Source organism: Bombus flavifrons, chromosome 1 (assembly GCF_040668555.2).
Source record: "Bombus flavifrons isolate JBK064 chromosome 1, iyBomFlav1_principal, whole genome shotgun sequence".
In the NCBI taxonomy this organism is placed as follows: domain Eukaryota; kingdom Metazoa; phylum Arthropoda; class Insecta; order Hymenoptera; family Apidae; genus Bombus; species Bombus flavifrons.
In genome coordinates, this window is record NC_138442.1 from 9,817,823 (window position 1) to 9,831,478 (window position 13,656).

At 30.1% G+C, this 13,656-nt stretch overlaps 3 protein-coding genes across 6 annotated transcripts; 2 read left to right on the forward strand and 1 right to left on the reverse strand.

Moving 5' to 3' along the window:
• Positions 1-1,612: 1,612 nt before the first annotated feature.
• LOC138185930 (NADH-quinone oxidoreductase subunit B 2) lies at positions 1,613-3,197 on the forward strand. The gene is made up of 3 exons (XM_069125288.1): positions 1,613-1,739; positions 2,166-2,717; positions 2,839-3,197. Exons 1-3 carry the CDS (start codon positions 1,715-1,717, stop codon positions 2,934-2,936), a joined length of 675 nt encoding a protein of 224 aa, XP_068981389.1. The 5' UTR covers positions 1,613-1,714; the 3' UTR covers positions 2,937-3,197.
• On the reverse strand, positions 3,186-7,902 carry Mau2 (Mau2 sister chromatid cohesion factor). Of its 2 annotated transcripts, XR_011174724.1 has the most exons (9): positions 7,202-7,902; positions 6,720-6,899; positions 6,370-6,648; positions 6,048-6,294; positions 5,727-5,974; positions 5,446-5,651; positions 5,146-5,348; positions 4,807-5,076; positions 3,186-3,950 (listed from the first exon to the last, which is right to left on the reverse strand). XR_011174724.1 is itself a non-coding variant. In XM_069125117.1 (8 exons), the coding sequence occupies exons 1-8, from the start codon at positions 7,424-7,426 to the stop codon at positions 4,880-4,882; spliced, it is 1,785 nt and encodes a 594-aa protein (XP_068981218.1). In that variant the 5' UTR covers positions 7,427-7,901; the 3' UTR covers positions 3,186-4,879. The 2 variants fall into 2 exon arrangements, 1 of the variants encoding a protein (XP_068981218.1); XM_069125117.1 differs by having other exon boundaries at positions 3,186-5,076; positions 7,202-7,901.
• A 224-nt stretch (positions 7,903-8,126) lies between these two features.
• On the forward strand, positions 8,127-13,476 carry LOC138185823 (uncharacterized). Of its 3 annotated transcripts, none has more exons than XR_011174722.1 (7): positions 8,129-8,821; positions 9,891-9,978; positions 10,061-11,851; positions 11,927-12,112; positions 12,450-12,637; positions 13,024-13,133; positions 13,304-13,334. XR_011174722.1 is itself a non-coding variant. In XM_069125094.1 (7 exons), the coding sequence occupies exons 2-7, from the start codon at positions 9,916-9,918 to the stop codon at positions 13,357-13,359; spliced, it is 2,379 nt and encodes a 792-aa protein (XP_068981195.1). In that variant the 5' UTR covers positions 8,129-8,821; positions 9,891-9,915; the 3' UTR covers positions 13,360-13,476. The 3 variants fall into 3 exon arrangements, 1 of the variants encoding a protein (XP_068981195.1); XM_069125094.1 differs by having other exon boundaries at positions 12,450-12,622; positions 13,304-13,476; XR_011174723.1 differs by lacking the exon at positions 12,450-12,637 and having other exon boundaries at positions 8,127-8,821; positions 13,304-13,476.
• The last annotated feature ends 180 nt before the right edge of the window (positions 13,477-13,656 follow it).

Here is a 13,656-nt window from a genome sequence, read left to right on the forward strand (position 1 = left end):
CTATGAATGAAATTAGCTCGGTTGGTAAGCGACAAATAGTAGGGATCGTTTTTGTATATAGAGAATTGTTTACGTTTACAAGGCAACGCGAGTAGTGAAAAAATTTGGTTCTATGGCCTAGTTAAAGTCCCCGTCCGTTTGCTGAAGTAGTGCAGTCGTTCACTTGAAAGGCACTTTTTAACAACCTTACGTTTCGACTTTTTAACGACCACCATTGAGTAAATAGGTAGTGTTGTGATTAGGTATATGCGTCGACATACAAGCACTGTTGAAGCAAACAAAAAAATCAGTATCGCATTATACTTTAGCGTGCCCTTTGAGAACTGCAAGACTAGGAAAACGTCGCGAAGTTGATAGATTAGCCGCTTTCGTAAGGCGAAGTTTAAGGAAAAAAATATCAGCGGGAAGCATCTGTGTTTCTTAGATGTTTTGTATAAAACAGAAACTGAGCCAATAAAAACATTCTACGAAAAAATGGTGTTTTGTTCATTTATACTTTTTCCTAACACAAATATATCACAATTATAATTATAATCTGGTATAAGTAAAACAGATAATAATTTTCCTTTTAAAAAATTTTAAAGTATCAAAGAATTAGTTCTCAAAAATCACGATTCAGTTAGGAAAGTAGATCTTACTGAATAGAAATATGAATGTTAGAAAGAAAGTGAAATGATTTAAAATATTGCAAATTTTGTTAAATATCTCTCTAATTGCTGTAGTTATTTATCTGTATAATAAAACGAAATTATATTGTATTCAACAATGAGATTCTATCGAAAAGTTATTATTAGTGAAAGTATAGCTCAGATTTCAGTCCGCTGGTGGTAAGATTGCAATCTGCTGAAAATAGATCCTTCGATCTCTTTATTCCTCTAATCAAATCAACTGATTTATTTACATTTCAAATATTCAGTAACTTCTAATAATTTTAAGATCTTTTTAATTGGAAAAATGTTGTTTTGAAGCTATTCTCTTTAATAATCTGTTCTCTTGTTAAGAGGCTTGAACAGCTACTAATGCATGTATTTATTTACTAACTGTATTAATTGAAGAACTTCGAAGGTTGACTGATGCGATCACTGTGTTTTAAATAACTTTTTTAAGATTGAATTAAACGACTTAAGTTTTTTTGAAAATTGAGACGAATTAGTTTACTACATGCACTCTCGAAAATTTTTTGAGAAAATTGCAACCTTTTTACCTGAGCTTGTAATGCAAATTTAAACAATACGTTTTATAGATTTATATCAGTTATATGTACATGCTGAAAATGTCATCGGTTAAAATTAAATAAAAAATCGATTAACATTGCTATGAACTACAAGCGGTTAAAAATATTAAAAATGGCAGTTCTTACAATATTTTACCTATCTGTAATAAATCTACATCTTTCAATGCCTGATGCTTGTTTCTGCATGTCATATCTTTATTAAAAAATACATTGTTTTACGAACACAACCTATAAATTAAGAAAACTGAATATATCTTTTGAGGTTAATTAGGCAAATATATCTATTGCCACTTAATCAACTATATTAGGTTTAACAGCTCAATTTATATTATGGTTATATATTTATACATTTCTTATTTCTATCGTAAAGACATACCATGGTACCATACATATAACGCTTTGAGATGCATTTACAGCGCAGAATCGCAATGTAGCAGACAACTGTGTGACGGGAGGGTATTGTAGATTGTGGGGTGCAAAATGTTGCGCTGTATTATGTTATCGCGTAAGTTTACGACAATTCTAAATTTTTAAAATATCTTCGATTGTTTTCAGTATATTGCGCATATTGTAACATTGTAACATTTCATCATTTGGAAGAAATTCTACTCTAAATATACTAATATGTTTCATATATATTTACGTTTAATTTTATGGCTCATTCTCTCTAATAGTTTATATTGCATAAGATGTAGCAATTTCACCTAAAGTAGCTTTATTTTCTTACATTGAGGTATAGGTGGCATTTTCAAAATCTATTGTCACACATTTCATAACCTCACGTATCAACAAAAATCTTCAACAATAATAAAAAATTTATCTTTTACAAAAATTGTGATTTATGTAACAGATAAATATTCATAAATGTAAATATAGTATAAATTAAATCACATATTGAAGAAATTAATGTGAATAAATATTTTCTTTTCAGCCTCTTTTAATCAGGGCTTAGTATCCCTGATACGCAATAACATTGCTTTATCAGGATGTCCTGGAGCTTTAGTCAATCAAGCCAAACATATGGCCACAGATGCAGTCGTGCAAGAAAGTGGACCTTCCTTGCCACAAAAAGTAAAAAAGAAGCCCTATAGTCCCTTTCAAGATACCAACAATATCGCTGAATATGCAGTAGCACGATTAGATGATCTTATAAATTGGGGTCGCAAAGGATCACTATGGCCTCTTACATTTGGTCTAGCCTGTTGCGCAGTCGAAATGATGCATATTGCAGCTCCAAGATACGATATGGACAGATATGGAGTTGTATTTAGAGCCTCTCCAAGACAAGCTGATGTTATTATTGTTGCTGGTACTCTCACAAATAAAATGGCACCTGCATTGAGAAGAGTGTATGATCAAATGCCTGAACCCCGATGGGTCATTTCAATGGGAAGCTGTGCCAATGGTGGTGGTTATTATCATTATAGTTATTCTGTTGTCAGAGGATGTGACAGGATTTTGCCTGTGGACATATACGTGCCAGGTAATATTTGATGTAACATTCATAAAAAGCTTAATGTTATATCTTAGGCTTAATCTTTTATCTTAGTAGAAAATTGTTATATATATATGTATATATATATATATATTTAAACACATTTCAGGATGTCCCCCAACAGCAGAAGCTTTAATGTATGGCATCCTTCAATTGCAGAAGAAGGTGAAACGTATGAAAGATATACAGGTATGGTACAGAAAATAATGTAAATGTACATAATAATTGTAGTGGATTATATATACATGTTGGTATTATAAAATATAATAAAAGTAAGAAATAAAACTATAAATTATTTTAAATAATAATTAAAAATTAATAAATCACTGATTTAAAATGACTAATTTATTACACAACCATGTCTTTTTCTAAGATTTGTTTATTTTTATGGATTTTTTATCATCATGTACAGCCACCAAAAATACATATAAATACTATAAATAAAGAACTCAAAGATGACAGTATTAATTCAAATAATATAATTTCCATATTGATTACATAAATACACGAAAACGATAAAGTACTTTTTTACAGGTATGTAGTCTTGTTATATTTTTTTCTCTGTTTTACTCTTTATTATCTTTGCTATTTAAAATATGTACAATATCTTAATTTAAAAACAATGCAAAGTTAGGCGGAACATCTTTGCCACTTAGCTTACCACATAGTAAGGCCCCTTTATTTTTTTTTCCTTTCTCATATATTGCTCTATCTAATACTACTTACGATTGTGTTTATTTTAATTATACATTATATACATACATTGTTGAATAAAAACACATCAACTGATACGCACCACGCATACGATAGGTACGATACTTCTTTTGTTTCTCAAAGAACATTTTGCAACCTATTGTACCTATCAACATATTTCCCCATATGTAAGGGTACACGTTTATGAACATACAATTATTTCTGTTGTGTCCACAGCCCGAATTTTAAAAGTCTACTTTGGTCATTGAAGAGCATAGTACGTTGGAAATATTATCAATATTTTATTCTTATTTTCTTCATTTTTACCAATCCAATTCTTTATTTTCGTGAAATGTTTCAATTTTATTTAAATTTATCTTCATAGATGTACAAATTCATAGTCTCTGAAATATGCACCCACGTATCGTATCTCTGATCCATATTTATCTAGTTCTTTTATTATAATAATTTTATCAGTCTCGATTTAAAATTTAATTCAAAACATACTTGCCAACGTGCTATGTAAACCTAAAAAGTTGTATGAATTATAAATTTAAAAAAATGTGTGAATAAAATCGATGTAAGTTACAAAATAATAACGTTAGGTTATTCTTAGGATGTCAAATTTAGATAAATTACTTACAGAGAGCAACTATTATATAAAGAAAAATTGATTTGGCCGGAAATATTGTTCTCCGTGTGGCAAATAAGGTTTTCCAAGACTTAAATTATTAATGCATTTTAATGTGCCCTTTAATTTTAGCACCAACAACAAATATTTCTTAACATTCGTATCAAAATCTATCACTTTTATAGCATAAATTAAACTTTTTGTTAATTTTAAAATAGTATTTGTGCAATGGTATAATAATTACATTGAAAAATGCATTTAATTATTTTGATACTTGGAGCGATAGTACTGCCACTTTTCTCTCTTCTTCTTTGCAGATTTACACTTATGAGGAAAAAAGTCTCGAGATAATTTACAATTTACAAAATAATAAAATATATCAATATTTTCTACATATTTTCACTTTTTTTGTGTATCTCTGTGACATAGAAAACGACTACAATAAATTGTTTGTACAAACTTATAGTATATATATAATCTTTATGAAACTCTGCAAATGAAATTCTGTGTGATTTTTAGTTACCCAAAAATATTTAGATAATAAACAATGAGTTTTTGTGGATATCATTTAATACCCACATTGAACAATTAAATTTTTGCTCTCTTCGATTTAATCGCAATTAATTAGTCTGTTTGTGATTCAACCTACTTCACTCTCTCGTTTAAGAGAGCCTCATGCTTTTACCTCTCATTCTATCATTACCTCATGATTCTATTGTTCACTATATAATTCGATAACCAAATTGTACAAACCTAACACCTTTCTGTGCTCCATCAAATAGTTTACACACTTCGAACATACAAACTATCGAGTTTTTAGATATTATTAAAGAATTGCTTGTGACGTTGAAGGTGGTGGATTACTCGGCAAAGCAGGCACAGGCCCATCAGTCCACTGTATAAGATTATGTTCGCCCATTTGCGTACTTTGAAAGTGATCTTTCAAGAGTGTTTGCGAAAACGTGCAGTGCATTTGATATGCTTCGCTTTCGCGATTCGGATCTCCACAAATTCTATACAAATCTATCGACAAAGATGAGTCATTTAAAGATAAACCCTCTATTGTTTAAATACATCCAAATTTCTATATACCTTTAAGTATGGCGGTAGCCCATAATTGTACATGAACATCAGGTATTTTAGAAGCTAACTGCATCGCAGGAGTAACCATGTTCATGGACTCTCTACTATTTCCTAAAGAAAGAAATATGTGTCCAAGAAGTACAAGACTACACGAAGTGAGTCTGTTTAAATCTTCAGAATTAGCCATTTTTAGAGTTTCCCGGAGGTATCTCCTATAAATATATTTATATGTTTAGGTACATTTGATGGCTTATCATAAGGAAGGCCTTATTATAAGGAAAGATATTAAGTATAATAATCGATTCGTACTTTGCTTCGTTGTATCTCGCTCCAAAAAACGCTTGGAGACCTTGAACATAATATGCTGCTGCCCTTAAAGAGTGTGAATGAGATGGTAAAGACTCGGGATTTATTCGTTCTAATAAAGCACCTAAATCAGCATCCCTCTTTGTCCTAAGATATACTATTGCCAAGTTCAAATTCGCGAAAGTCCACAGTTCCCTTTCTTGTGATGTCTGTAAAAGAGATTATTTTTCACAATACTACTAAAAAGTCATATTTAATAATATTTAATTTGTTTATTATCCTACTCTTAAAGCAGCAGTAAATTGTGCTTCCGCAGCTTCCATACAATTCATAGACATTGCATATAGTCCCAATAAAGCATGCAATTGTGGCTTATGACCTTGAAGTAACCTTGGCTGCCTTCTACAAAGCTGACAAGCTTGAGAAATTTCTGCAAGAGCTACACTTTTATTTCCCATTACTAGTCTGCACATTACTATATGCTCCAACAACATTAATTGAAAAACAGAAAGTATAGGTTTGTTGTCAACAACTGCAAAATACAATATGAATGTTAATTTAACTAGGAAGATAACATTATTAAAATGATAAGTCGTTGCATTTACTTTTGAGCTTTTCAATTTGAGTCAATGCTTTATCTGTATATTTCTGAGCTTTATCCATATAACCGGCTTGCATTGAATGCATAACTGTTACTAAATACACCAAAACATATAAATGGTCCTTTGGCATCCATATAAACATATCTCCGATATTAGAACCCGTAACTATTTCATCTGGTGGCCAGCTAGGAGACATTATAGTTTGTATACTTTGTTGCAATTGCTTTAAACAAGGTTTCACACTTTTAACCTGTCAAGAAAAGTTTAAATATAAATAAATAGTTACCATAAATTTATTAAATACAAAATATTATTCATTGCTTACTTGTCCTGCCATTAAATAATGACAAACTTGAAGTACTAAAAAATATACTTTTAAATACTCTTTTTGATGTGGACTACCCTGCCAATTTTCAACATGGTGTCCAGCTGAATTTAAAAGCGGATGAACCTCAGTAAACTTTTTGTCTATTAATAAAAGCATACATCGGCTCAATAAGAATAGAACTCTCGTATAACTTGCATTGCTGATATGAGAATAATCAACACCCACTGCAAGTAGACTACTAGCTGCGACAAAATCTTTTTCTGATGCATGTATTTGCTAAATTACACAAAAATATCATTAAACAACTGCTTCATTATTGACATTAATTAAAACAGTCTCTAACTTACTGCAAGTTGGAAAATAAGTCTGCAATGCCAATACACATTGTGTTGAGAAAGTTCTATAGCCTTCCGTAATATAGGTTTACTTAGATTTGATTGGTGCTGTTGCTCATACAGTTCTGCAACCACACTTGCTGCTTCAAACTTAACGTCATCAAAAGTGTTTATATTCTGGCTCAATCGCCACTAAAACATAATGTCAATATTACATATCAATTAACAAATATCAATTATCCAAATATTAAATTATCAATTATCCAAAAATTAAACCATCGCTTAAGTACATACAGATTAATATATCAATTGATTTTTAATCACTCATAATCTTATACATGTATTACCGACTGTACCAAAATAAAAAGAAAGGTTAGAATCAGGATAAACAGATGTATCGAAATTTCCACGTAGTGCACGATAAAAATAAAATACAATATTAGAAGAAAAAGTTGTACGTAATTAATTAAAGTACAAATAATAGTTCAACTTACCGCTTGTTCTAAATGAGACCGCGCCAAATCGATGTTTTTGGTATGCGTAAGAAGGATGTTACCAAGTTGAAGATGGGTGCGTGCTTCGACTCTTGGAGGTGGTTTAAAATTGAAGACCGCTTGTAAACACTGTATGCATGACTTGATATTCGGTGGACTCGAGGTTCGAAAGTTTTCTGCTAGTCCTAACAACGACAGATACCAAGCGTCCTGTGAAGACGCCATTTTGACATTTCACGGGTAAAATCTCCAGCCGTGATAAGACACGGTCACTGGGTTCGCACACGGGACTCAATTAATTACACTTGGAACAAAACTGGAATCACCGTTCTAAGAAGAGAAGTTACGATCACGATTCGATTTACAATTTTCGCGGTGTCCCGTCAGATTCGTTTCCCCTGGAAACCGCTTATTGCGTAATGTTTACATACATATGTAACAAGACATTTTCTATTATTATTGCTTCACATTTTTTATACACGTACTAAGAATCATCGTTTCCAGGCACAGATAATTGATATTTCGATAACAAGACGAGTCTAGATAGACATCGACATTATTCATTTTAATAATTTCTATGTACAACGGTAGTGAACTATATATCATTACTTCGTTAACTTTGGATACTTTGGAATATAACTAAATAGGGTTTTATTTTATTTAGTAGGGAATATTGGTTTTCTAACCTCTGGGTAGTGGCTTTCAAATGACAACTAGATCGTGATTACTTGAACATGGTTGTACCCACGATCATATAAACAGGTCTTGACTTTCTAGGGAAAACCGAAAATTGAGTCGTGAAAAATCAACATGGAAGACAACAAAATTTTCGCTTTTGTGAAATAGACAAAGATGGGTAAATTGTCTTAGTCTCTGTCTGAGACATGCATAGCATGTCGCACATGTGCAAAATAAGACTCTTCTTACTTTTCATATTGATTTTTAACGATTCAATTTTAGAATGCTTTCTTCCATGTGGCATGTATGAGTGTCGAAACCTGTTTACATGATCGTGGACTCGATATTCATATACCGAAAATCGCATAGAAGAAATTATGCTAAAATTGAGTCGTGAAATTTCTAAATTCTTAAACACGTCCACCTGAGAAAAATGTTTTCTATTACGTATTAGTCCCTTCGTAACCAAACAACTTTTGTTTCAAATGTTTCTTTGTATCTCAAAAATTCAAAGAGTTATTTAGATGATTCGTTTTTGGTGATTCACCCTGTATAATATAAACAAAAGATGAGTTAGGTTTGGGTTAGGTTAGGTTTGGATTAGGTTAGGTCATTTTATCCAGCCGGCAACCAATACTAACGAATACGTTGCCACGAACGTACATTTACAGACAGAATTCACTGTAGTGGTACCAACAATTTTTTGTAAATATCTCGGAAACTAAGGCCAAGCGCCGGTTACATGTATAATAGAAAAAAATTGTTCAAAATCATGCCTCCAATAATACGTTCAAAAACCATCGAAATCGATAGTGAGAATAAACTTCTAAATAATTATCATTTAACCTAGTACGTGATTAATTTTCTATGCGTAACATATTAAAAAATCATTTGCTGTTTATTATTTAAGAAGTCCACTCTAGGTGTTACAGGGAACAAGAGGTAACTTGCCTGCTTCCACTTTTACCACTCTCAGTGTTGACATAGTAGTAGAATTTACATATCAGTAAGAGATAATATGTGTAGATTTATTAAGATAACGCATATTTGAAGCTCTGTATCTGTTCCTATGACAATGTTTTACAGTTCATTGCTCGCTATGTTTCGATGTATCTCACTCAGTTTTGATGCATTCCGTTCACTTCCTTCGTTGCACGTTACCTACGCAATTTAAGTAAATGGATGTGCCCGTTGCACAATAAGGGAAAGAGTTGGGTTAGGTTTAGGTAACCCCAAAACGTGGATACGAAAAAGCATTGGATCATTGCATGTCGATGTCACATTTATTCTTTTTCTCGTCTGTGATCAGAGCTTGATGTTTTCATAATGAAAAAATGCATAAATAATTAATGAAATATTAGCTTTTGGAAGTTTGTCCCGATATAGTATCATCGATACATCGATACATATGAATATGTAAATGAATAAACTGAAAATGCATATCCGTTTTTTATTCATTTAAATAAAATTAAATGTACTCAATAGTTTTCTTCTAACGTTAGTGTTAGTATTGGATAAAATGTTTATCAAAAAATACAAAGTAACAGTAAGTATAATATGAAATGTAATGAGTTCTGACAAACAAATTTGCTAAATAAATTAATCTTTAAAGAGATTGAGACACATTTCGAAAGGAAATTGTTGGATGATATTGTGTTTGCTTCATTAACTTCATTTCAATTATATATGCATGTAATAAAATTAATATATGTAAATAAACAAATAATCAAATTAATATACATGCGTGCACATATTTGAGCATGCAATCCCAAACTCTGATTTATCTTTAATGCTTTACTCTATTTTTATTCTGATTATTATATAACTATCACTTAATTATCTTGTTTACATCTTTATGTAACAAACAGAATGTTTATTAACAATATTGCCTTTATTAATATGAAAATTTATTTTACTTATTATTATTATTATTATTATCCTACTCTTTCTTTAATAAGTTTTTTTAAACAATAGTTGTTTTCTTTATGTATAAGTTTCCTATCACTTTTAGCAGATCTATTTAAAAAGTTAAAACTATGGAAGGTCATTCATATGTTTCATGTATCAAGATTAATGGAATTCCTATTTTACCACCAATGGTATGCACTATATTATATAGGCATTATATTATATATAATTACCATTTAAGATCAATTTTGTGATAAAATATATCTTTTTTAGATAACTGAAGATATTAAACAGGAAATATCCAATTATAAGAAAAGTGCAATAAATATAGAAAAAAAGTTGAATGTTTCGCACATTGCTAAAGAATGTAATAATAGTGATATTTATATAGGAAAAGTTACAAAAGAATCAAGGGGTATGAAATGTAAAAAAAGAGTTCATGGCTCAAGAGAGAATTTAATTTCTTTTGAATGCAAAAATAGTAATTATAATGAAACTAATACTGTGGATATAAACAATGTTCCAATAGAAATTTTTGAAAGCTCTAATGACAATTTAGAAAAAACATTACAATCTAGTAAAAATTTAAACAGGGAATGTAAGTGTGAAAATCAGGTAAATTTGGGACCTGGTACTGTTTCAAAATCAAAATCAATAACTGCTAGCGTTGATAGAGATCGCTGCTTAAATGAAACAGCTTCAATAGAATCTACTAGTACAGAAACAATATCAGATATTTGGAAACCACAAGTGCCTAAAACATTAAATATTATTCCATTAACACTGAATAAAGCTACATGTAACAGAGATAGAGATTGTCAAGAAAGTAATTTTGATAATTTAGGAGATACTCCTAAATTAGTACGTCAAGGTTCCTATGTGTTAGATACTCCAAGTCCAATATTATTGGCACACATGCAAATGGAACTTGCTACTTCAACTTGTGCTCCATGTTCAGAATATGTTCCAACATCTTACGGGAATACGAACCAACAAAAAGAATGGAATGTTACACAAGCTAAAATTGAGTGGGAGTATGAACCTGAAAATAAAGAATCTGTTCCTATAAGAAACTCTAATCATAAAGCTAATCGTAAAATGTGTAAGTCCGTTTCTTTACAAACGAAACCGGAATCTTCTTTTGTAATATGTCCATCGACAAAGTCTGCGGATTGCATTCAAACAATGTTAGCTAAAGAGTGTATTAATAGAAGCGATATACAAATTAATCACAATGAAAAGTATATTGTAGATAATAACAATGAAAACATAGATAGATTACAAACATGGAATAAGCATAATAGCTCTTGCACTTTTAATCCAGTATGTAAACTTGGTGGTTCCTTGGAAGATCTAAACGAGCACAATAGCATTTATGCAACTAATAATTTGATGGCAAAATTTTCGAAAGATACAGATATAGATAACCCAATCCCTAAATTGAAGTCTACTATTGCATCTGATAAACTTCTAACAGTTTACAAAAAGGTACAAGAGATGCATAAGAATCAGATGGCTGAATTAATGTTTCGTCAACACAGGGAACAAACATTACTACAAAAGGAATTTGAAAAACAACAGTTACTTTTATTGACTGAGATTAAAAAATCCTTTCCAAAAATTTCAGTTTCTTTGCTCTCTGAAAATATCTTGTCTCCTGCTTTTAATGATGAAAACAATATGCAAAATGTTAGAACATTAAGAAATAATCTAGAACAGAAGAATGAAGTAGAACATTCACAAGATAATAGGACGAACATAACTTCCTGTCCATTGAATTATATTTATTCTGAAATGAATTATGATAATGCTCCTTGTTCTACTAGATATTCATATACAGCTCAATCATCAGAAACAGAATCCTCAGTCAACATTAATAATTCTCTGACAAAAACAAATGGAAGAAATACAGAGATGCAATCAAATGATGTAAATTACAAAAAAAGATTATTAGAGGAGGGTGAAACAAGTAAACGTTCAAACGTTAGTCGAGAATTATTTCCTTTAGATAGCAAAACTACTCATGTACCAGTCCTTGAGAGGACAATATATGAAACTAAACATGTAAGTATTTATATTCTGTATTTAGATTTCCATTTAAATAGTATTTCAAATTACACAATTATTTTTGTGCTACAGATTAAAGCAGTAAATGTAATAAACGCATATGCAAGAGGGTATTTAGTACGTAGAATGATGCGAACCGAACGTGTGATTGCTTTAAAAAACACATACAAAGAAGCTTTACATTGCATGCTTAAACTTCATGTTGATGCACCTCTCAATCGTTCAGAATTTAATTTTTTACATCGGCTTCAATTACAGGTAATATTGTTAAATATTGTAATAAAAAAATGTTACTCAACGCACTTTGTTTTTTATAATATTAAGAAGTTTATTAAAGTCTTGTTTCCTTTTTGTCATATTGTCTATAAATTTAAGAAGAAAAATTTCCTTTTCACTTGTATCAATTTGATAGTAATTAGCTGACAGTAAGATAAAATAAAACAAATAATTTCTACTTATATTATTTTAATAATAATCTACTTAAAGTGTTTTAAAATCCATTATTTTATTACTGTTGATAAGTAAAACAATTGTTATTTAAAATATGAAAATTCTTAAGGGAGGATATTCATCAGAATTTTATGATTTCTAAAAGTGTGATGCAGCTTCTATGAATATAGTGGAGTTATTTGCCCAAAATCCCCAGAAAAGAACGCAAGTAATAGCGCAAGATCGTGAAATTAAAAAATCCCGTATAGAACGTCCATCATCTGCAAGATCATACTCGTTTGCAACTCAACGGACTTTAGCCAGGAAAAAACTGAAGGAGTATGACTCTGCATAGTAAAATTTATTTTGTTTTCTTACAGAAATTTCTATGAATTCTTCAAATGTAGAATGTTATGTTATTGAAGCAAAATAAATTATGTCATTATTTGCTATTAGATGCTTGTATTAAATGAATTTAGTACCATAAATTTATCAATGAACATAATTAGTACGTAATATGAAATGTATATTTAGTATTGCAGAAGTATGCTTTTTATTCTCAATATTTAGATTCTCAATATTTAATTTTTTCTATAGCAAATAAAATTTCTAAAATAATCATGTATCCAGTACACTGTTTTCATTTTTATATTAGCATAACATACTGCTGTTTAAACCAACAGCTATAATTATATATATATAAATTCCCATTTATTTGTTGTTTATTTTTTTCCTGGTAGGATGGAAGAATATCAACCAACTTCGTTTGTTCGTTCATGTTTGTCTAGATCTAGATGTCAAACTTGGACTTCAGATATTAAGGAAAGACTTATCTCTTCAAACATTTTATGTAAGTTATTTTCTTTTATTATAATGTCAGGTCATAATATTTATTACTGCAATTAATTTGCAAATTGTATTTATACATATACATATGTATATATTATTATTTAACTCATTTACTACATGATACATAAGTCATCAATATCAGTATATTATCAATAATTATATAACTTGCAGATGAGAGTATTAAAAGAAGTACCAGCGCTGGGACTGTACGAAAACCTTGGCGATAAATTTATATAATGGTGCCTTCTATTATTTAATTTAATATGTGTACATTGTGTTAAAATATGTAAACAAACCCACTTTGTGCCTGAATTTTTTAATAAATTCGTTTCATACAAAATTTATTTTTATGTTTGCAGGAATCATTTATACAATAAATAAATTTGGTCACATACACAATTTGTTTTTGGTTTTCAACATAAAATTGAACTTTATATCAATAAACAAAGAAAACAATTTTTGTGGCAAATGACTAATAAAAGCATATACATATATGTAACAATATTTTATAGCAAATTCGATTT